Raw genomic sequence first — 23,128 nt, 5'->3', positions numbered from 1 at the left:
TAAGTCCCTTTTTTGTTCTAACTACTTTTATTGTAGCCCTTTAAAGTGGAATTTGGAATATTATTATGTCTGGGGAAAAATATTGCAGTGAAAGTCTCTCTTACAATATTTTTGCATTGATGTTGCAATGGGTGTAAAGTTCTGATTTTTTTTATTACAATGTTCTTATTCATTTAAGCTGCCAAATTTCAAATAAAAGACACACTATTGCTGCAGATGTATAAGATGTATAAAATAGCCTTGTTTATTGAGACTTCTGCAGTAACACATTTAGATTTTAAAGACCTGAATAGCAGCCATAACTGAATTCCATTGCACGTGTCAGTTTCAATCCAGCTTTTGCTTTAATATAGGTTTACTGTATTCAGGTTGCATCACATGGCTTACAGAAGCTTTGGATTTAAGTTTTGTTATTACATAAAGCATATAATAAAACCCTCTCCTTTATAGGGTGATGGGAACGTTTTCCTGCTTACATGCTGTACCAAAAGAAATGTGGATACTATAGACAGGCGTTTCTGTTTTGACATAGAAGCTGCAGACAGGTAAGCTGGTAAAATATACTAAAGAAAGCATCAGGGTAAATGTTAGTAATAATATTCTACCTCTCACTGCGAGGATCTCAGATGCACAGGGTTCTCTGTGACTCAATGTTAGAGGGAAGAACCCCATGGAGAATTACAGTTTCTTGTGGTTTGTTGTATGCTGGTCACTGAAATGAAAGGCATATTACAAAGCTGCATTTTGGCTAAGTTAGAACCAGGCAATTTATCCTTATTATGGCATACAAAGGCAATATAAAAGTAACATACAGTAGCATCTCAGAGTCACAAACATCAGAGTTACGAACTGACTGGTCAACCACACACCTCATTTGGAACCAGAAATACACAATCAGGCAGCAGCAGAGGGCTCCTCTCCTCCTCCCACTCCCAAATAAGAAAAGAAAAAAGCAAACAGTACAATACTGTGTTAATCATAAAATATTAAAAAAGGGAAAATTTAAAAAGATTTGACAAGGTAAGGAAATTGTTTCTGTGCTTGTTTCATTTAAATTAAGACGTATAAAAGCCGCATTTTTCTTCTTCATAATTAAGTTTTAAAACTATTAAGTCAGTGTTAAGTTGTATACTTTTGAAAGAACAGCCATAATGTTTTGTTCAGAGTTACAAACATCCTCCATTCCCGATGTGTTCATAACGCTGAGTTCTACTGTTCAAATTTTTCATTATAGGGCATGATACATCCCATATAATGGTGCAACCATCTCTCTTGTGTGACTCCATTTGTGTTCTACTGGTTTATCTCAAACTCAGGAAACCATGTACTCATTTTGCCTATCAGAGAAATCTAATATTTTAAAATATGTCAAATTTTATGTTTTGCACCTTAACTGGTTTTCATTCAGTGACAGGGTCGGAGAATCCAGTTTAGAAGGGCATTGTGAATAAAAATACTTCTTTGACCAAGATGTATTCCATTAGTTAAACAGTTTTCTCTCTCTGCACTGGACTGGAGTAGGTCTAGTACGAAATGCTACTTGGAATGTAGGAGAGTCTCATCAATTCCCAATTACGGGTTTCAGGCTCCAAAATACTTAATTTAAACTGCATATTGGAGGTCGGATTATAGATGAGATGGTCAAATATAATCCAAACTCCTTTACACTGATGCATCATTGGATATCCTGGGGTAGAGACTCTTCCCAGTGTGCCTTGTGTCTGTAACACCCCATTACTCAGCATGATTAGAGCCCTGCCCAGATACAAAATTTGTATCTGTATCCAATCCACAAAAATGGTCTGTGGATAAGATTTTCAGGGGTCTCTATGCGTGATTTAGTGGTTAATGTGGAATCTGCATCTGTCTGTCTCTGACACATGCAAATTGTCATCTTTATTAAGCCCTATGCCAGGGTGGAACAGGTTTATAGTAGCCTACCAGGCATCAGGAAAGCTACAGTTTTTACTCCTAACTCTCTGTTCACTTCCATGAGTGTGGAGAAATCCACAGATTCTAGAAAAATGTTTCAAAATGAGAGCTGGATTATTTTTTTAAATGTTACTTTGCTTTTTGCCATTCCCCATTACTCTGGCAAGTCTTCTGATGATGTAACACTCTTTGTGACCTTATGCACAGAGTAATCTGTCACTTTCTGTGATATTTCTCGAACATTTTTCTGACTTCGTCCTTTTGTGGCTCTTGCTTTCCAGCCCATCCAAGTTACTCCCTGAGCTTGCCAATTAATGCCGTTCTAACCTGGCACATGGTGTGTAAACTTAATTCTTCAAATTCTTCAGTCTCGTGCTTATTGCCACTGAGCTGGAATGGAGAATGTTTGGTTGATACTGTAAAACAATTTTTCATGCCCATCTTCCCCCTGCAAAATTGAACCAATTCATGTTCACTGTGATCAGTAGACAAGGCTGCCTGTTGTGATATTGAGTTGTAACTTTCTAAAAGATAGAAAACAAAGGATAGGAATATATGGTCAGTTTTCAAAATGGAGGTAAATAGTGGTGTCCCTCAGGGGTCTGTACTGGGACCATTGATTTTCAGCATATTCATAAATGATCTGGAAAAAGTAGTAAACAGTGAGATGGCAAAATTTGCAGATGATACAAAACTACTCGAGATGGTTAAGGGTGATAGGGACATCTGGTCACCCTAGATTTAACTATTTTATAGGGACAGTCCTGATATTTGGGACTTTTTCTTATATAGGCGCCAATTACCCCCCACTCCTTGTCCAGATTTTTCACACTTGCTGTCTGGTCACCCTAGTTATGTTCCAGGCAGACTGCAAAGAGCTACAAAGGTTCTCTCAAAACTAGGTAACTGGGCAACAAAATGACAAATGAAATTCAGTGTTGATAAATGTAAAATAATGCACATTAGAAAACATTATCCCAACTATACATACAAAATGATGGGGTCTAAATTGGCTGTTACCACTCAAGAAAGATCTTGGAGTCATTGTGGATAGTTCTCTGAAAACATCCACTCAGTGTGCAGATGCAGTGAAAAAAAAGTGAACAGAATGTTGGGAATCATTAAGAAAGGGATAAATAATAAGACAGAAAATATCATATTGCTTCTATGTAAATCCATGGTATGCCCACGTCTTGAATGCTGCGTGGAGATATGGTCGCGCCATCTCGAAAAGTTATGTTGGAATTGGAAAAGGTTCAGAAAAGGGCAACAAAAATGATTAGGGCTATGGAATATGGAATATGAATATGCCATATGAGGAAAGATTAATAAGAGTGGGACTTTTCAGCTTGGAAAAGAGACGACTAAGGGGGGATATGATAGAGGTCTACAAAGTCATGACTGATGTGGAGTAAGTAAATAAAGAAGTGTTATTTACTCCTTCTCAGAACATAGGAACTAGGGGTCAGCAAATGTAATTAATAGGCAGCAGGTTTAAAACAAACAAAATAAAGTATTCTTCACACAACGCACAGTCAACCTGTGGAACTCCTTGCCAGTGAATGTTGTGAAGGCCAAGTCTATAACCGGATTTAAAAACAAAACAAAACTAGATAAGTTCGTGGAGGATCGGTCCATCAATGACTATTAGCCAGGATGGACAGGGATGGTTTCTCTAACCTCTGTTTGTTAGAAACTGGGAATGAGTGACGGGGTTGGATGGATCACTTGATGATTACCTCTTCTGTTCATTCCCTCTGGGACACCTGGCAGTGGCCGCTGTCGGAAGACAGGATACTGGGCTAGATGGACCTTTGCTCTGATCCAGTATGGCCGTTCTTATGTTCCCCTTGTGGATAGAGGCTGTGCTGGCTGCTCAGTAGAGGCACTGTCTCAGCTGTCGTATGGGCTTAGCAGCTGCCCTAGCTTCATTAATAGCAGTTTGGACAGCACTGCCGTGTATTGCTCAGAGATCTCCCCACAAAACTAATCAAAAGACTAACCATTGGTCATGGGTTTTGTGTGTCCCCATGGCTCGGATACAGGGAGTGACCAATAATTTCTAGGAAAGAATCTCAGGTTTAGCAATAAATTGACATCTGTTTGTTTTTAAAGCTCTCTTAGCAAGAAACTAACTCTCATTTTTTTAAACAGAAGCTGTGATTGTCCTTTACCCTTACTTAGAATCCAAGCTGTAGATTTTATGGGATCCAAAACTTGCCTCAAGCTAACAACAAATAGATACCAATTCTTCTGATTTAATGTCTCGTGTCACGTTTGATGCTTTTCTACTCTCAAATATGTACAACATAAGAATGGGTCTGTGCTATGGGAATCTATTTAATGTTTTGAAGTACTCGAATTTTTTGAGAAATAGTTAAACATTAATGTACTTGTCGTTACAGTGACAGTGGAAGATGTGAGTAATTTGAGTATTTAACATTTTTAATATCAGTGAACAGATAGTACAAATTTCCTTATTTCATACTGTTTCTGTGTCTGCAGCATGTATGCTTTTTTGACTTTGCAGTGATACCTGCACTTCTCCGTAAATGTCTAGCCCACTGTACACTTGTTCATCCTGATAAGAGGCTTTTCATCACTGTAGTTTATTCCCTGATGATGCAATAGACCTTGCCTGCCCAAGAGATTTTTTCCTTGCATTGTTACTAGTTGATATGGTTCCACCAGAAAGTTTCCTGCATTGTTACCAGTTGATTTGGTTCCACCAGAAGTAGCAATGGCAGAAGTTCTAGAGTGGGCTAGGTTCCCTGACTGCACTAACATTCCAGTAGTTTAACAGGTGGTGATAATACTGGCAAATTTTAAGAAATGAAACCTTAAATGTAGACAACCTTTTTGGAGGAAGAGAAGGAATAAATATCTCTCCTAGACTAGCTTTGTACCAATACAGAACTTGGATGATTCTCATGATATGCTGCTGAGAGAGAGAGAGAATCAGTTTTAGCGCTTTCACTTCACTTTTATAATTCCAGTGAAGAAGAGGAGCATTTTCATAATGTAAAAGCGATATATTGGGTTTTGACTTTCACTAAAAAAAGGAGATAAGAGAAGACATTGAAATATAATGTGGTCCTTTTGCTAGTTCAGCCATATCCCTGCTTTTTTTTCCTTGCAGAATTATTCAGTTTTGTACATGTAGCATGGTTGAAACTAATAAATATTAAATACTCAAGCCTTGAAAAGCCTGTTTGGCCTGGGAAGTCTGCCTTACCCCTCTCTCCCTCCGCCCCAATCTTACTACTTCTATTCATATATGTATTTGCTTACATTTAGCCATAAAGGATATAAGATGCACACATTTAATAAAGTTCTGCAGAAGACTTTTTTTTTATGGTTTATTTTTATACCTGCTGGGGGAAGCATTGTTTTTCAGGAGAGTAGGATACCTCTTGTATGTGCAATGATAGTACCCTCACTTTAATAGAATCATAGAATATCATCTAAAGAGAAATGTTTATGCCATTTGCAGTTCATTTCCATAATTATAATTGGCTCCCCTGAGGACAGCATTGGCTCAGAGGAAGGACAATTAAAAAAAAAAATCTGAGGCAGGGAGCTTCCATTTACTACGGTATCTTGAATCCCTGGATTGTATGGGTATTATGTCCTGATGTGTAATCCAAAGGGATGCACTGAGCAAGGGAGCAGGGCACCATAATTCCTATCTGCTCAGTGCTATGCTGAAATTAATTTGGAAAACCAAAACATAGTTCAGTAATTGGAAAGCAGACATGAAAAGGATTGAGGCATATCATATTTATAAATATGGTATTCAGTGGCAGGGTGAATGTGATACACTTTTTTTGATTGGCAGGAAAATAATTACTGGCATCACCATTCCTGCTTCATTGCAGCTGTCAACTTCCCTTGCACTTGTTTTTTTTTAACTAGGCTTCACAATTATTCATTTTTAAAAGTTCCCTCATACTCTATTTAAAAAAAAAATGTTACATTTAAACTAATCTCCATTTACTAATCTCTACATCCCAAAACTGAAACTTTCTTCACTTGCTAGGAAAATTTTAATAGCTGAATTTTGTAATGAGGTATTATATTAAGACTTAATTACTCTTTATAAAATGCACTATAGAATATTTACTAGAATACTATAGAGTATTGGCACAAATAATTAAAACTGAACTCTACATTTCAAATCAATTAACAAAGTAATTTTTTTGTACAATGGCCCTGATCTTCTATATCTTGTAGATCTTATAATTCACAAAATTCAGTAATTCTCAGCTCTTGGTGAAATTAAGAAGCTTCTACTTTAAATAAGTAGTGTATAGTGGATTGTTATTTTTTTTTCTGGCTGCCTAATTTGCAGAATATCTGTTCACTTTGGGGATACAGTTGATTTGTCAATACAGTAACTCCTCACTTAACGTTGTAGTTATGTTCCTGCAAAATGCTGAACAAATCCAATTGTCCCATAAGATTTAATGTAAATGTGGGGGGTTTGGTTCCAAGAAAATTTTTTGGGGGGCAGGCAAAAGGCATAATATACTGTACAGTACTGTACTGTGGTTGGGAAGTGCCCCTGGCTTACCCCACACAGGTACAGCCCGCTGCAGGCAAGGATGCTAGAAAACACCTTAGCAGCCGCAGTGGCAGCTTCCCCGGAGAAGAACAAGCTCGGACTTTGCTGGGAATGCTCCAGGCCCACTTCTTCCTGTCCCCGCTCCACTCCAGGCCCACCTCTTCCCACCCTCACTCCACCTCCTCTCCGGAGCACACCACATTCCCCCCCCCCCAAGCTGTTTGGCAGCGCTAAGAACTTCCTGGGAGGGAGAGGGAGGAGCGGAGACGCAGCACTTCCCCACTCCTGCCCCTCCATCCCAGAAAGTCCTAAGAGCGAAGTGCTGGGAGGAAGGAGGAGGAGCAGGGAAGCCTCACGTCTCCACTCCTGCCCCTCCCTCCCAGAAAGTCCTAAGCGCTGTTTGGCAGTGGGGAAAGCACTGGAGGGACGAGGAGGAGGTGGAGAAGCAGAACTTGTGTGATGCTCCCTTGTAAAGTCGCTGCTGTTCTGCAGAATCTTACAGGCAGGCAGCCAAACGATGTTATAAGGGAGCATCGCACAGCTTTAAATGAGCATGTTCCCTAATTGAGCAGGGACGTAACATTGAAACAACGTTAAGTGGGACGACGTTAAATGACGAGTTACTGTACATCAATTTCAAGAGTGAACAATGTTCTGTAATATAGCCAAAAAAAAAAAAAAGTTATTGGACAGTGAATTTTGTGATGGTGATGGGATGTGGCATTCAAAAAGAGATAAAATTGATATTCTATGGATTGGCTTATAAAAAGACATATGTAGTTATTTTCCTTTATTGGTTTTCCTGTAGATCTGTTACTCCTGTGACCATGCAGGCATTTTCTGAGGAGGACAGGAAGCTGTGGATGGAAATCTTGGATGGAAAAGAAGCTGTAAGAATATAATATATGGATTATTTTTTCACATACAGCTATAGTGTAATGATGATCATGTTTTCTGCAGTCCTTGTATACCAGGTTTACATTGTTCTGCAAAATGATAGATTTGCTGAAAGAGAATATCCATGAAATAAAACAGTAGCACAGGATAGAGATCTGTAAAGATTGTGGTGAAGCTGTGGTGTTTCATTTTTGTAACAACAAAAATTGATTTTATAAATAGATTCCATTACAATGATGATGTCACTATTCTAGGTAATGGCTAGTGCAGACTTAATCACTTTTGCTGATAACAGTTTATTCTATTCAAATAGACTTGCATGAGCAGTCGTGACAATATTTCTATAAGCTTAAAAATGTACTGTACACTGGAAAATAATAAGTCTTACTTGAAAATGATTTTATTTTTTAATCTGTTCATGACTGAGTAGTTGTCCTGTTTTTGGTTCATATCAAAATACTTTAGAAATGGAATGGAGTTGGAGAGTTAGGATACAGCACTGGATTATTCGTGTTGTTATCCTTGAGTATTCAGAGCTAGGGTTTAGGTTTTGTAAGCCAAGGACAGTGGGACTTGATAGTAGGTATTATTATTTCTGTGTCACAACAGATAGTTCCTGTGAATTTAAAAATTCTTTTCTTTACCCCTTTTTTGTAAGCATCATAGCAAAAACTTTTTAAAGCCTTGAATATGTTCTGGTTATAATTCACCAGGACTTGATTTACCCAGCAGAATTCAGCAGTTAAATATATATAATGTTGAGTTGCCAATAGTTCTGGAAAATCTAATTGAAAAATGTTGTTTGTTTGGGTTGACATTAAAATTTGCATCTACCTCAGCTGCCATGGTGCCATTTGGGAGATGTAATACAAGTACCCCATGCCTTCAGTGTCCTCTCTAGGATGAGCTTCCCGGCCTGATTACATCTTTAATGAATTTACAGCAGGCAGCCAGGGAATCTGCTGTAGAGAAAAATGGAGGTGTGGAGCACCTTAACTTCAACTCTTGTAAGGCTCTGTTGCAGCTTAAGTGGTTGTAGTTTAATGTTGTTCTAACCGAAAATGAAATGTGGTGTTCCACAAAAAGTTTAGATGGTTTGACTCTTCATGCTCTTTGGAACAAACACAAATGTCAAATATCTGAATTCCCCATGGGCTGGAAATTGTTATTTGAGCCCCTCTAGGCTAATGAGGCCCAGTATTTGTTAGCAGTCAAGTGTTGCAGTTGTGCCTACTTGGCATTAAGCAGGAAGCATCTTGATTCTGTCCTTATGAACTTTTTTACTGCAGGGTGCTTACATTTTTTATTTTTCTATTAGCTGTTCATCAATTTGTATAGAGCCAACACAAGACGGGAGGGAAGTAAGTACCTGGAGCTACTATTAAAACTAATGTTTATTTTACTAAATATGTTAACATTTTAATAAATAAATATCAATTAAATATTTAACATTTTAATTCTGAAATGCATAGATAAAAATGTTTTACAAGGGATTACACACTTTTAAAAAAACCTCAATTTTAATCGCTTAGGCTCTGATTCTGAAAACTAGTATGCATATGTTTAACTTGACTAACATAAGTTGTCCCACAGAAGTTAATAGTTCTTCTCACAGGAGTAAAATTAAGCACAGGCATACATATATGTAGTGTTGAGGTCTAAATTCATGCCTGCTTTGAGAAAAACTGTCCCATTGTTCATGTCAACTCATTTCATACTATTAGTGCCTTAAAGGTACAACTTACTTCTAAACATAACAAAACTTTACTGATTGAGATTATATTTTTATGGAAGTCAGAAGGTTCAATGTTATGGCATTGGAAACAATAACTTAGTCACATTGCACACATATATAAAAAGAGCATAAAGGCTAACTTCTTATATAGTAGTATAAAATATTGCAGATCTGCAAGAGTAGTGAGTTAATCTAGCAGTGAGAATCAAAACTTGTGTATCCTCGAAATCTGAACCATAACCTGGCATTATATATATATATATATATATAAAATAAAGTAATGATGAATGTTGAAAAGGATATTTAATGGCCCACAGCTGGGCAGATTATTACAAGTACCAGTGAAAATTCGGATTCAGTTTGCTCAATGCACAGCAGTTTATTGGAGAAAGAATTACACAAGCAGTAAAAGGTTATATAATACATCTTCCTAATAAGCCTCAATTCCCCAATCGTAAACCCACAGTAACTATGTTGGCCTTACACAGTATCTTGATTGGCAAACAAAGCAGGTATAGCTACCAGTCCTAAATGGAGACTCAGTTCCTCTCCTCTCCTCTCCTCAGTTACTTGTTCTGTCAAATGTCTCCCGAAGAAGGGTCTTGGTTACCCCGAGACCCTCTGGTTCAAAAGTCCTACAAAAGTCCCTCGGAGCAGGTTGTTGGCTACTCTGAGGCCTTCTGTCTTACAGCATCACAGGCCTCTTCAGATGTTAACTGGTGAACTAACGAACTCTTCTTAGCATTTATACCTCTTGTTCTCAGAGGAGTTACATGTCCCAGAAATATGCCCTGTGTGCATTTCATTACTAGGGCTGTCAAGTAATTAAAAAAAGTAATCATGATTAATCACACTGTTCAATGATAATAGAACACCATTTATTTAAATATTTTTGGATGTTTTCTACATTTTCAAATATATTGATTTCAATTACAACACAGAATACAAAGTGTACAGTGTCATGCGTTTGACGAATTGGGTATTCATCCATGAAAGCTTATGCTCCAATACTTCTGTTAGTCTATAAGCTGCTACAGGGCTCTTTGTAACTTTTCACAGATCCAGACTAACACGGCTACCCCTCTGACACTTGACAAAGTGTATAGTGCTCACTTTATATTTATTTTTGATTACAAGTGTTTGCACTATAAAAAGACAAAAGAAATAGTATTTTTCAATTCACCTCATACAAGTACTGTAGTGCAGTCTCTTTATCCTGAAAATTGAACTTACAAATATAGAATTATGTACAAAAAAAAGCATTCAAAAATAAAACAATGTAAAATTTTAGAGCCTACAAGTCCAGTCAGTCCTACTTCTTGTTCAGCCAATCGCTCAGACAAATAAGTTTGTTTATATTTGCAGGAGATAATGCTGCCTGCTTTTCATTTACAATGTCACCTGAAAGTGAGGATAGACATGCTGCCTGCTTTTCATTTACAATGTCACCTGAAAGTGAGGATAGACATTCTCATGGCACTATTGTAGCCAGTGTCACAAGATATTTATGTGCCAGTTGTGCTAAATATTGATATGTTTCTTCACGCCTCAATCACCATTCCAGGGGGCATGCGTCTGTGCTTATGACGGGTTCTGCTCGATAGCAATCCAAAGCAGTGCAGACTAACACATGTTCATTTTCTTTATCTGAGTGGAAGCATGGAAGCATGCCCTCTGGAACGGTGGCCGAAGCATGAAGGGGCATACAAATGTTTAGCATATCTGGCATGTAAATACCTTGCAATGCTGGCTACAAAAGTGCCATGCAAATGCCTGTTCTCACTTTCTGGTGACATTGTAAATAAGAAGAGGACAGCGTTATCTCTTGTAAATGTAAAGAAACTTGTTTGTCTTAGTGATAGGCTCAACAAGAAGTAGAACTTGTAGGCTCTGAAGTTTTACATTGTTTTGTTTTTGAGTGCAGTTACCTAACAAAACAAAACAAAATCTACATTTGTAAGTTGCACTTTCAGGACAAAGAGATTGCACTATTGTACTTGTATGAGGTGAATGGAAAAATACTATTTCTTCTGTTTATCATTTTTACAGTGCAAATATTTGTAATCAAAATTTTGATTTCAATTACAACACAGAATACAAGATATATATGAAAATGTAGAAAAACATCCAAAATATTTAATAAATTTTAATTAGTATTATCTTGTTTAACAGTGTGATTAATACTGCGATTAATCGTGATAAATTTTTTGAGTTAATCGCCTGAGTTATCTACAAATAATCGACAGCCTTATTCATTACTAGTTTTTCTAATTAATATTATAGAAAGGACTGCAAAACAGAGACCAAAGATCAGTTGATGTTTATCCTCTCCTCAATCATTCACTTGAGCTCTTAGTGTGGTGCCATCTTAAAGGGTCATTTTGACCTGGGTCAGTCTGTGCCAACCTCACTGATTGTGTGTTTTTGCATTTTCTTTACTTGTTGAGCTGGCCATTGGCTTATATGTTTCAAAGTTCCATTTTGAAACACACACACAGATAGAGCCTCTGATCACTCTCAATAAATTTCCATACCAACTGTCTGATGCTAAGAGAACCCTGCTCCCAGAATCCTCTAGCAAATTCAAACATATCAAGCCATACAAACTCATGTTCACCACAGTCATTCATATCAATCACAATAATTCATAATAATTTGACACCGTCCCAACAATGAACGCAGCTATTCTCCTTGCATTCAGGGGTTAATGCATGTGTTCTTTGTAATCCTGGGCTTTATTCTGCTCCCACTCAAGTGGATGGAAAAACTTCCATGGTGTAGGATCAAGCCAACAGTGAAGGTGAAGACCAGATGCTTAGGTGAAATGTGGATTTGGAATATGAGTTTTGATTTAGTAGAAAAGGGATTAGACAGTTCCACAAAGTTAGTTGGTCCTCGAGTATTATCCTGTGAATACATTAGGTTTTAGGTAGTCCATTCATCAGCTGCCATGAAGAAATGCACATACATGTCCTAAATCTGTGGTGGGGAAATTCTTTTGGCTTGTGTAGGACATATTTTGTTGGGGATGATAGAATGATTCCATAGGGGAGAAGCATCGCAATGTGTTCTGTACAATTACTGTCTTCTCCAATTGGGTTAACTTTCTTAGATTTTATTCATTATACATAATACTTTTAAAAAAAGAGACATTGGATCAATTTTTTAGGTTTGTCAAAATATTTAAAGCTAAAGTTATAAATAATGATTTTTGATAAACCAATTTCTTGAAATGACCTCTCGAAGTTTGAAATATTTTAATATTTCAAACTTCGAGAGATAATTTTAAAAAATTGTTCAAAAATAATTTAAAAAATGTATAGCTTAAAAATTGATTTTTTCAATCATATCCTTTATTTAATAAATGACAAGTTCACATGAGACTTCTCATCATATGATTTTCACTTTTTATTTTAAAAGGGAATATCATGGAATTATTTAAACAAGATCTGAAATACAGTTATTGTCTTTTTGGCTGTTTGTTGAGGGTTTTCCATCAGAAAGTCTCTGTGCGCATTTTAGTTTTATGGGTGTGTTTTCAGAATTGGGGTTTTCCTTCAAAAATCTACAGTGCTTATAGCAAGTATTCAAATATTCAAGATCCTGCAGGACATGTTCCAATGAGCTGAGAATTTTTTAGGATTAGTCTGCCTTGCTTTGTAGTAAATAATCTTAAACCACATTCTTCTCCTGCCAACATGTGTGTCTAATTACGGGTCCAATCCTGCAAAGACTTACTACTGTGAATAGACTCCCTGAAGTCACTACACCTTGTAGCAAGTGCTTGCAGGATGGGTTCTGTACAAATATAAGAGAGCAAAAAAGAAAAAATTCTCTAGAAAATGTAACAAAGGTGCCTACTCCTGGAATTTTTCCTCAGTTTGGCCTGAGTGAGCCCTGTCTGTAGGGTTAGGTGCGATATTACTTTCTACCAAGAAAGCAGCACTAGATTGGCCTTGAATCTTTGTATCTTTTGGCATGTCTACATGAACACTTCCTGCACAGCAAGCAGGGGTGTGTCTCTGCAGCATTCCAACATGCTGCGCACTGACTGTTCTGTGGTCCCTGCTGATACACGTGAAAAGTTCCCTAGTGTGCGTTGACGTACTGTGGTTTGAAACAGAAGTAGGTGAAAATACATTAGGGAATGTGTAGAGCATAGCAGCAAGGTCCACACAGAGAGCTGTTGTGAAGCATGCTGGAATGCTGTAAATTTACACCCCAGCTTGCTGCATATAGTGTTTGTGTAGACATGCCATCTGTGAGAAAAAGACAAATATATTATTAATTGTCCTTAAAACCTTTTCAAACTGTTTTTCCTTTTAGGTGCACAGTTGGATAACATAGGGTTCACAATTCTGAGAAAATGCATCAGTGCCATTGAAACACGAGGTAATGATCAACTCAGCCAAGTGCTGCTGCTCATGAGGGAAGGGCAAAGATGACTGAGGCCTGCAACAAGGTGGAAGTGATGTGTGTGTGTGTGGATCTGATATAAAGTCTCACCTGGTCCATTGTAGAGCTTGGAGAAGGTGGAGGTCAGATGCAGAAGAAGCATCTGTTCAGCCCTTCCATTTTAGCTGTTGCTGTGCTCCAGATAGAATCATTGAACCATACGATTAGAAGGGACCGTAAGGGTCATTTTGTCTAACCCACTGCCAAGATGCAGGATTTGTTGGGTCTAAGGGGGATCTGCTCTTGTGTATATGAAAATGTGTCCTGTTCTCCTGAGGAAACCCTAGTGGAGGGTCTGTAGGTATATTCTTCCTCACTCTTGTGTCAGGCCTCATGCAATCCCAGTGTTTGTAGAAAGTAGGTTAGATATTTGCCAGTGGTTACTGAGACACCATCCAGGGATGTGTGTCGTTCCTACTCCTCACTCTGCAGGCTATAAGGGGCTAAATATGCTGCTAATTAAGCTTTTACTTTTTAAAAAGTTATAACATTTGTTTAGACTTGTCTTTCAAGAGAGCAATGTTGAGTGAGGCAGAACAGTGAAATGAACTAATATGTGTTCATGTTTTCCTTTTGAAGAGGAGATTAAATTAAAATGGAAAATTTACTACCCTCTATTTGTTCTTCTTGATGTGAAAAGAGCAATTGGAATTGGAGTTGTTTAGTCTTTCCATACTGGAGCTGAGTGACTAATGTTGCACAGAGCAGATTAGTATCTTTCCGTTATACCACTTTCCTTACTTTCAGGATGCAGTGGTGTAAAACAGTAGTTCTGTCACATCTGCTGTCAGTGCAAGGTCCTTCTTGTTAAGCAAAGTTTTCTATTTGTGTACTTAGAATACCATGTAACTGATGAATACAAGTAGTTTTGTGAAGCTGGGAACTTCACTATTAATAACAAAGAATAATCTCAGGAACTGTTTTCACTTGGATTTTAACATCAATCCACTCTGATAGGTTTTCGAATAATTTCAGGTTAGACCAGATATGAATTGACATTATTTTGGGCTTTATAGTTTTTCAAATAGTTGTCAGATTTCCTTAGCTTAATCCATCATTTTAATTATTTTAGTTATCTAGATGAGTGGTTCTCAGCCTGTGGTCCGCGGACCCCCTGGGGGTCCATGGACTGTATCTAAGGGGTTTGTGAAAGACTTAGATTGAAAACTTACTGAACAGAATTCAACTATATATGTAAACAACAGATTTCCAAATGGGTCTGCACCTCCATTTGAAATCTAGGGCTCCACAAATCAAAAATGGTTGAGAACCACTGATCTAAATTAAAATCTTAGATTTGTGTGTGTCATCATTAAAAAAAAATGCTGATAAAATGTAAATAAGTCTTAAAACACATGCTTTTCTCCACAGGAGTGAGGAAGTAGCAAACTACTTTATCAACAATTACATACAAGTTGTATAATTATGTTACTATTAGAAACGGGGCTGGTAGCCTGGCCTGTTATTAGGGTTGCCTGAACTTATAAAACTCTGTTTTCAGTTGTTTATAACTTTGCCAAACTTTAATTTTTTTCATGCCAGGTGTGTGCCTCAGGCCAACGGATTGATTGATTTATTGAGCATTTCCGTTAAAATGATTTAGCTCTTTCAGGGATCAGGGCTAGGAAAAAATACCTTATTTTGCCTGTGTTAAAAAATCCTAGACTTTTTCTTTGAAAAACTCTAGTACCCCCATGCATTGGCGCAAGGACTTGAAATTTGGTAGGGGCGTCCTTTGTGTGTCAGGAATGTGTCTTTTGCCATCCCTGTGAAGATCTGCCCAAATTTGGGCAAGTTATAAGCCTTAGAAAAATCACAGTTCGTACGTGCTGAGTAGATATTTCTCAGATTTTAGTTACTAAAATCTCTAACAATTCCATCTATAATGAGCATGCTCCAGCCCTAAGATCAGCTGGACTTTCCCTGCAATTTCAGCTTTGGGCTATAGTTGGCTGTACTGGGCCAAGGTCTGGACACCTGAACTGTGAGAGCTGGAAGACTGTCTCTACTGTCCTCTCAGTGACCCTCTGCTGGGCCTAAACAGGGTGGAGGAGGATGTCTGATTCTAATGTAGAGTGAACAAGAGCTATACCTGTTGGTGGAAATAGATGGGGATGAGAAGACTGGGACTGAGAATCCAGTGGGAAGTGGAGATGGATCTGATGTGGAACAGTGTGAAGGGGGAGCACCGGGATTGGCTGGGCAAAAAGACTGAGACAAGGAGCTGAGGGCATATGTGGTAAGAGTTGGACTGGAAAGCAGTGGGATAAAGAATGTAACTGTAGGCTGGGGATGATGGGAGGCCGTGAAGGGAAATCAGATGAGGAGCTGGGGGAGGAGGGGAGACTGGGACTGGGATATGGAGTCCAGAGGGGTGAGATTAGGACCTGCTGGCCAGGGTGTTTGAGACTGGGGTGAGAAGCCAGAGGAGTGGATACTGGTGGTGGCTAGGTGAGGTGAGTGTGACTAGGATGAGGATCTTGGGGTGGGGAAGACCAGGACTGGAACAAGGACAGGTTGCATGGGGAATTGTGAAAGGGGTCAAGCTTGGGTAAATGAACAGACGTGTCTGTGCCCAGTAGAGTTCACTCCCTTGCAGAACCAGAATGGAACCCAAGATTCCCAAGGCTCACCATTCCTCTGCTGTCATCAAATATCTGTGTAACCCACTGACAAATTGCCCCATCCTCCTTTAGTGCTGCTATTCCTGCTATCATGTGAACAGTTAGCTCAAGGGGCAGGGATCTGTGTGGTGGATCTGCTGATGAGCCATATGATTGTCAACATGATGCTATGTGGTGCATTTTGTTTTTAAACTAGGAAACTGCACACTCAAAACTATGTTAAAGTAACAGTAAGGTTGCAAAGTCAAGCACTCAAAAGTTAGCAAATGCTGCACATGAAGCAGGAGTCCTGCAGCCATCTGTCTTCTTTACTACACAACCCTCATTCATCCCTAGTGCACTGAAATGAGGCATAGTCCTCTAGAAAAAATACTGTGATCATGTAATTGAAGTTACATTGTTATGCATACACACAAGGGGGCTGAATGAATTCTGGCATTTTCCTAACTTTGGAGTGCTTGACTTTGCAACCTTATTCTAATTTTCTTTTTATGTAGTTACTATATGCTATATATATATATATATATAGTAGATAACATGCACAATGATAGTTACTCGTGAAAACAAAAGTTTTCTTTATTATTTTGATTTTATAAAAGTTTTCAAAAATAAATATTCCCTTTTATTTGTAGGGTGGGGAATTCAGGTGTGGGTGTAGGCAATATGACTTCTATGTAGCATTCCACAATCCACTCAGTTGCGACCTAAGGGAACATGACTTGGAAATAGTATACAAAGCCATGGTTATTGTTTATTTGTTCATTGACTCTGAATAGAGTTACCTGATAGCAACTGTGAAAAAACGGGACTAGGGGTGGGGGAGAGGTAATAGGTGCCTATATAAGAAAAAGTAAAAAAAAAACGGGACTGTCTCTTTAAAAACGGGACATCTGGTCACTCTAACTCTGAACATACTTAAGATGTATTTGAAAACAAAATAAAACAAAATCTTGCCTTGTGTATGACAAGTGCTGTTGCTCTCATAGAGATAGATCAGTTTCTTCACTGTCACACCCATACATCTCTAATGATGTCTGTTGAGCTGTATGAGCATAAGTGGTGAAAGAATTTAGGCAAGTCTCCTTGATTTACCTTTATAATAATAATATGAGGAAAACTATTACCCTTCAAACCTCCAGTTTTTATACCTCGGTAAGTGAAGATGTACTAAATTCAACCTTATAACAACTTTTACTGTGAATATTTTACAGTAAGTTGCTAAAGGAAGTAATGTTTAATAAAAGAAAATAGAAGACAGATGCTCCTCAGAGTCTGTGTCTGTATGCCATGTTTTATCTCTTTTAATCATAATGGGTGTGAGGTTGGTGTGGGAGGAAAGAGAGGACAGTCTAGTGTGGGTGGAAACTGAGAATAGTCTTGTCATGTCATAGCAGAAAGCTGGTATGCAAAGAAAAAAAAGAAAATGAAAATATTGAGCATTAAATTGTCAATGGCTGAATGATTTTCTTGGTTGTGTTATTCATTTTGTCAAGCTGAGAAGAAATAATTCACTTTGAATTAAAAAAACTACTTCAATTAAAAGTAATATTAGCTAGTAGACTAGAATTCTTGTGAGCTGATGTATAAGGATATTTCCTAATTTACTAGATTAGAAAACTTGAGCTATTAAATCAGCATTGTATTTTAAAAACTCTGTGGGCCCATTTTTCTCTGAGCATGAGCACAACTCTGATGGGTTTTTCAACCATATACTGTATCTGAGAGTAAGACTGGATGTTTTTTATTCCATTATTTAAAGTTCAGCACCTTAGTGGATAATAAAAATGAGAGAGAAAAGATTATAGAAGCATCAGAGCGCTGTTCTTCCGATAGGAAAAACTCTGTGTGTGTGTGTGTGTGTGTGTGTGTGTGTGTGTGAGAGAGAGAGAGAGAGACTGTACTTCCTTTGAGCGCTTATTAGGTGGCATTCTGTAAAATGCCAGTGCTAAGGGTTAATAACAAATTTCCATTGTGTTAGTAATTGGTACTGCGGCAACACCTATTCTAAGATGTAGGGACAGATGGCAGCAGTGAGCTATCATCTCAATTTTTCCTCAGTAAGAATTTTTATTTCACTGGTGAGAAAATAGGGAACCTTCCCATAGGAACAACCTGGTATTACCTTGATTTGTCAGTATGTGTGTGTAAGCACATCTGTAGTACATAATTGAACAGAATACATAAGTAAACTGTGTTATTTCTGCAGCTGTATTATTAGCCCACATTAGCAATATGTACAAAAAAACCTTCATCTAAGTTGTACGTTGTTGGTAGGCACACCCTCCCTGCTATGGCATACATTTTAGACAGGGGGACTTGTTTTACTTGTAGTAAATTTGTTTATTGGCATGCCTAGCAAGCCATGTGTATCTAAGTCAAGCCCTGGTATTCTGAGAAGCAGTTACCCATAATTCATGTAAATATAAAAAAGGAATTAGAATATGCAGCTCTCAAAGCTGTTAATAGTGCTTGGTTCAAAGGCCACTACTGCTGGCTGAACCAATCAGAATTTGTATTCTAGTTGGCAATAAGCTAACGCTCTAAAACGAATCACCTTGTCAATCGCTCAGGGTATGGCTACACTTGACATTTGGCAGCGCTTTGAAGTGTGAGTGTGGTCAGAGCGCCAGCACTGGGAGAGAGCTCTCCCAGTGCTGCACGTAAACCACATCCCTTACGGGTGTAGCTTGCAGCGCTGGGAGCCGCACTCCCAGCGCTGCGGCACTGATTACACTGAGGCTTTACAGCGCTGTATCTTGCAGCGCTCAGGGGGCTGTTTTTTCACACCCCTGAGCGCGAAAGTTGCAGCGCTGTAAAGCGCCAGTATAGCCATGGCCTCAGTGATTAGGAAAACTTTTTCCACAGTTATCAGTCTCAGGTACTCTGCAGCATTCAAACTTTCAGATTTGAAATCACATGATTTCAAACTGTGTTTGTGTTTTATTTAAAATTTCATTAAAGTAAAAACAGGGCTGAGAAGCATTAATTCCCCTCTGCACCTCTCATTATGCATTAGCAATTAGCTCTGCTTCTTTCAGGTTGATGAATTTGAACTTGATCAATTATCTGATAGTAATTACCAGTGCAGAGTCATTACTATTGCTAAAGTGGCATTCTAGTTTCAATATTACTGTCATTTCAGACACTTCACAGCAGTACATCTGTTTTTAAAACCAAACAAGGGTTGCTGTGGCTTGTCCTAAATTATTTTTAAGCCTAAGGTACCAACATTTTTTGAGTCAGCACAATTTTGTTCTCACTAGTTTTAACGTTAGCAGTGCAGTAAATCAATATGCAACCTGACAGTTTGAACTTCTGAGATGAGCAAAAACAGTAAGATAGATTTGATTGTAAGAATGTTGCTTCAACTTTTCCTTGTTTCTTGCATACAGTGCAGAAGATTTGTTCTGCAGCACTAGAAACTAAAGTTGGATCCTCCTGCAAAAAGGCCTAGTGCCATTTGGCAGAGCATTAGAAAGTTGGATATTCTTGTGAAACATCTATACATCTTTGGGCTGGAGTTCCCAGGGAATCCCAAGGAAAATTCAAGCAGGAACTGCTCTTTACTTTGCATCTTCTCCAGTCCCCCAAGATTTCCAGTGCTTCCTAGTCTTGGGTGGGTCAGAAATTATTGTAATTGTTTCCTGCTGGCAATTTTCTTAGTGATATGTAGTACATGTGTGGTTGTGATCTTAATCTTAAACATGGGGCTCTGGAAAACCGAGAGGTATGGGAAGTTACTTTTTGTATATGTAAATTCATGTTATAATATCATTAGATCTGTGGCCATCTAGACATAAGAAAGAAAGCCCAGGAAGAAGAAGAAGAAAATCTAGAAGACCCCTTTACTTTTCAAACATCAGGATGTTTTCACCACTGAGTATACTAGGTGGTGGTGGTGTCTCATTTGTGAAGCTGCTAGAGTAATTCATTAAGAATAATATTTATTGTAAATTATACTTACTATTTTTTAAGATATTTATCTAATATTCAAGTATAAGTTTTTTCCATTATTTGATTAGTTCTGCTTGTTTTTTCTTCTGCTCTGTGTTGGAACCATCTGTTGTTGAATCTGGGAGTTCTCCACAGGTCTGATGTCTCTGTATGTTGTATTCTTTAATAAATAATAATAATAATAATAGTAATAATGAAAAATAAAAGCCAGTCATGCAAAACCTACCCTGTAGTTACAAAGAGAAAATAAAGATTGTTCTCACAGTATATATATACTTTGGTGCATGTCCGCATTTCCCCTTCTAGTTCCTATGAAACCAGGAAGTACCAAGCTTGTTATTGTAAATTGGATTGCATGATAACCCCAAAGTCACAATCAGGTTCTGAGCCCTATTGTGCTATGTTGTGTACAGACATGTAAAAACGGGTGGGGTAAAGGGATTCAACATACAAGCAGTGTGATGGTGGGCATACAACATCTGGGTTTTTTTACTTTTTTAATCTTCTTTTCATATTTATTTATGCTAAAAAATCTTAGTTTTTTGGAGGGAGGTTATGTGAGATTTCAGTGAGGGGAGAAAGGGAATGTTGTAGTCGAAAGGGACTGAATAGAGGGAGAAGGAGCAAAGGGGAAGAAAGAGAAGGGGGGTGAAAGGAAAGTGAACAGCATAATGACATGTTGAGTGACGCTGGGCAGCTAAATGGTTACAGTGGAAGGGGAGTGAGGTTGGATGGAATATGAGCAACAATCAATGTCGATACAGAAAACGAGAGTGGGGAACAAGAGAAGATATCCAGTGTCCATGTTCCAGAGCTGAGTAAATTAAGATAGTGGGAGGCTGTGGATGCTCATCTGGCTGTTGAGGTTGCATCCCACAAAAAGGACAGGAGAGAAACTTCTGGCCTCAGTCCTGAAGTTGGGTTCCTCTGTTTGTACCCAGTGTGGGAAGCACAGTGGGTTGGAATGATACCTTTTATCTTAAGGAAAGAGCATTGTTTACTGATGTGAAAAAAGTTTGGTTTGAATTTTTAGGAAAGAGCTCGTAAAACAGGGGGGAAAAACAAACCTTAAAACTATTCACAAACTCCTAAATGGTCTGTCAGTGCATTGCAAAAAATGCTCATGCACCTTTTTCCTGAAGAGCAACATATTATTTAGTTTGGATTTATTTTAATGGACAGCAAAAAAGAGGATTGTAGACAAGTAAGAAGCGACAAAGAGTCCTGTGGCACCTCATAGACTAACAGAAGTATTGGAACATGAGCTTTTGTGGGTGAATATCCACTTTGTCAGATGCATGTGGTGGAAATTTCCAGAGACAAGTATAAATGTACAGGCAAGAATCAGTTTAGAGATAACAAGCTTAGTTCAATCAGGGAGGATGAGACCCTCTTCTAGCAGCTGAGGTGTGAACACCGAGGGAGGAGAAATTGCTTTTGTAGTTGGCTAGCCGTTCACAGTCTTTGTTTAATCCTGAGCTGATGGTGTCAAATTTGCAAATGAACTGAAGTTCAGCAGTTTCTCTTTGAAGTCTTGTCCTGAAGTTTTTTTGCTGCAGGATGGCTGCCTTTAAATCTGCTATTGTGCGTCCAGGGAGGTTGAAGTGTTCTCCTACAGGTTTTTGTACATTGCCATTCCTAATATCTGACTTGTGTCCATTTATCCTTTTCCATAGGGACTGACCAGTTTGGCTGATGTACATAGCAGAGGGGCATTGCTGGCATATGATGGCTTATATTACATCGGTGGACATGCAAGTGAATGAACCGGTGATGATGTGGCTGATCTGGTTAGATCCTGTGACAGTGTCACTGGTGTAAATATGTGGGCAGAGTTGGCATCAAAGTTTGTTGCATGGATTGGTCCCTGAGTTAAAGTTACTATGGTGTGGTGTGTGGTTGCTGCTGAGAATATGCTTAAAGTTGGTGGGTTGTCTGTGGGTGAGGACTGGCCTGCCTCCCAAGGCCTGTGAAAATGAGGGATTGTTGTCCAGGATGGGTTACAGTTCTGTGGTGATCTGGAAGCCTACTTTCACCATCTCTGACTCAAAGAATACTTTCAAGATAACGCTGAACAGGGCACTGATACACAGATATCCCCCTACCCCCCCAACAGCACAAGAAGAAGAACTCCACATGGACCCCTCTGGAGGGTTGAAACGACAGTCTGGACCTATACATAGAATGCTTCCGCCGACGTTCACAGGCAGAAATTCTGGAAAAACAACATTGCTTGCCTCATAACCTAAGTCATGCAGAACTCAATGCCATCCACAGCCTCAGAAACAATCCTAACATTATAATCAAGGAGTCTGATAAAGGATGTGCTGTCATCATCATGAACAGGTCTGATTACCAAAAGGAGGCTGCCAGACAACTCTCCAGTACCAAATTCTGCAGGTGACTTTTCTCCGATCTCACTGAGGAATATACTAAGAAACTGCACCATCTACTCAGAACACTCCCTACACTAACACAGGAACAAATCAACATATTCTTAAAGCTACGACCGGGGTTATTCTATCTACTACCTAAGATCCACAAACCTGGTAACCCTGGATGCCCCATCATCTCTGGAATTGGCACTCTCACTGAAAGACTGTCCAGATATGTGGACACTCTGCTCAGAAACTACACCACCAGCGCTCCCAGCTATCTCTATGACACCACTGATTTCCTGAGAAAACTACGATGCATTGGTGATCTTCCAGAAAACACCATCCTAGCCACCATGGATGTGGAGGCTCTCTACACAAACATCCCACACACAAATGGAATACAAGTTGTTAGGAACAGTATCCCTGATGATGCCACAGCACAACTGGTTGCTGAGCTCTGTGACTTTATCCTCACACACAATTATTTCAAATTTGGTGATAATATATACCTCCAGACCAGTGATACCACTATGGGCACCTGCATGGCCCTACAATATGCCAACATTTTTACGAATGACCTGGAACAACG

General features: G+C 38.6%; 1 protein-coding gene across 1 annotated transcript in view; it reads left to right on the top strand.

The window, feature by feature from the left end:
• The window catches only part of ARHGAP10 (Rho GTPase activating protein 10), a 249,465-nt gene that overhangs the window by 134,494 nt on the left and 91,843 nt on the right, over window positions 1-23,128 (top strand). Inside the window, exons 10-13 of the mRNA XM_030564158.1 lie at window positions 451-545; window positions 7,305-7,386; window positions 8,712-8,754; window positions 13,455-13,520. Coding sequence (XP_030420018.1) covers window positions 451-545; window positions 7,305-7,386; window positions 8,712-8,754; window positions 13,455-13,520 — 286 coding nt within the window. The remainder of the gene's footprint in view (window positions 1-450; window positions 546-7,304; window positions 7,387-8,711; window positions 8,755-13,454; window positions 13,521-23,128) is intronic.

Source organism: Gopherus evgoodei, chromosome 5 (genome assembly GCF_007399415.2).
Source record: "Gopherus evgoodei ecotype Sinaloan lineage chromosome 5, rGopEvg1_v1.p, whole genome shotgun sequence".
Taxonomy (NCBI): Eukaryota; Metazoa; Chordata; order Testudines; family Testudinidae; genus Gopherus; species Gopherus evgoodei.
The sequence above is the reverse complement of the archived record's forward strand: the minus strand, read 5'-3'. Positions and strand labels throughout refer to the sequence as shown.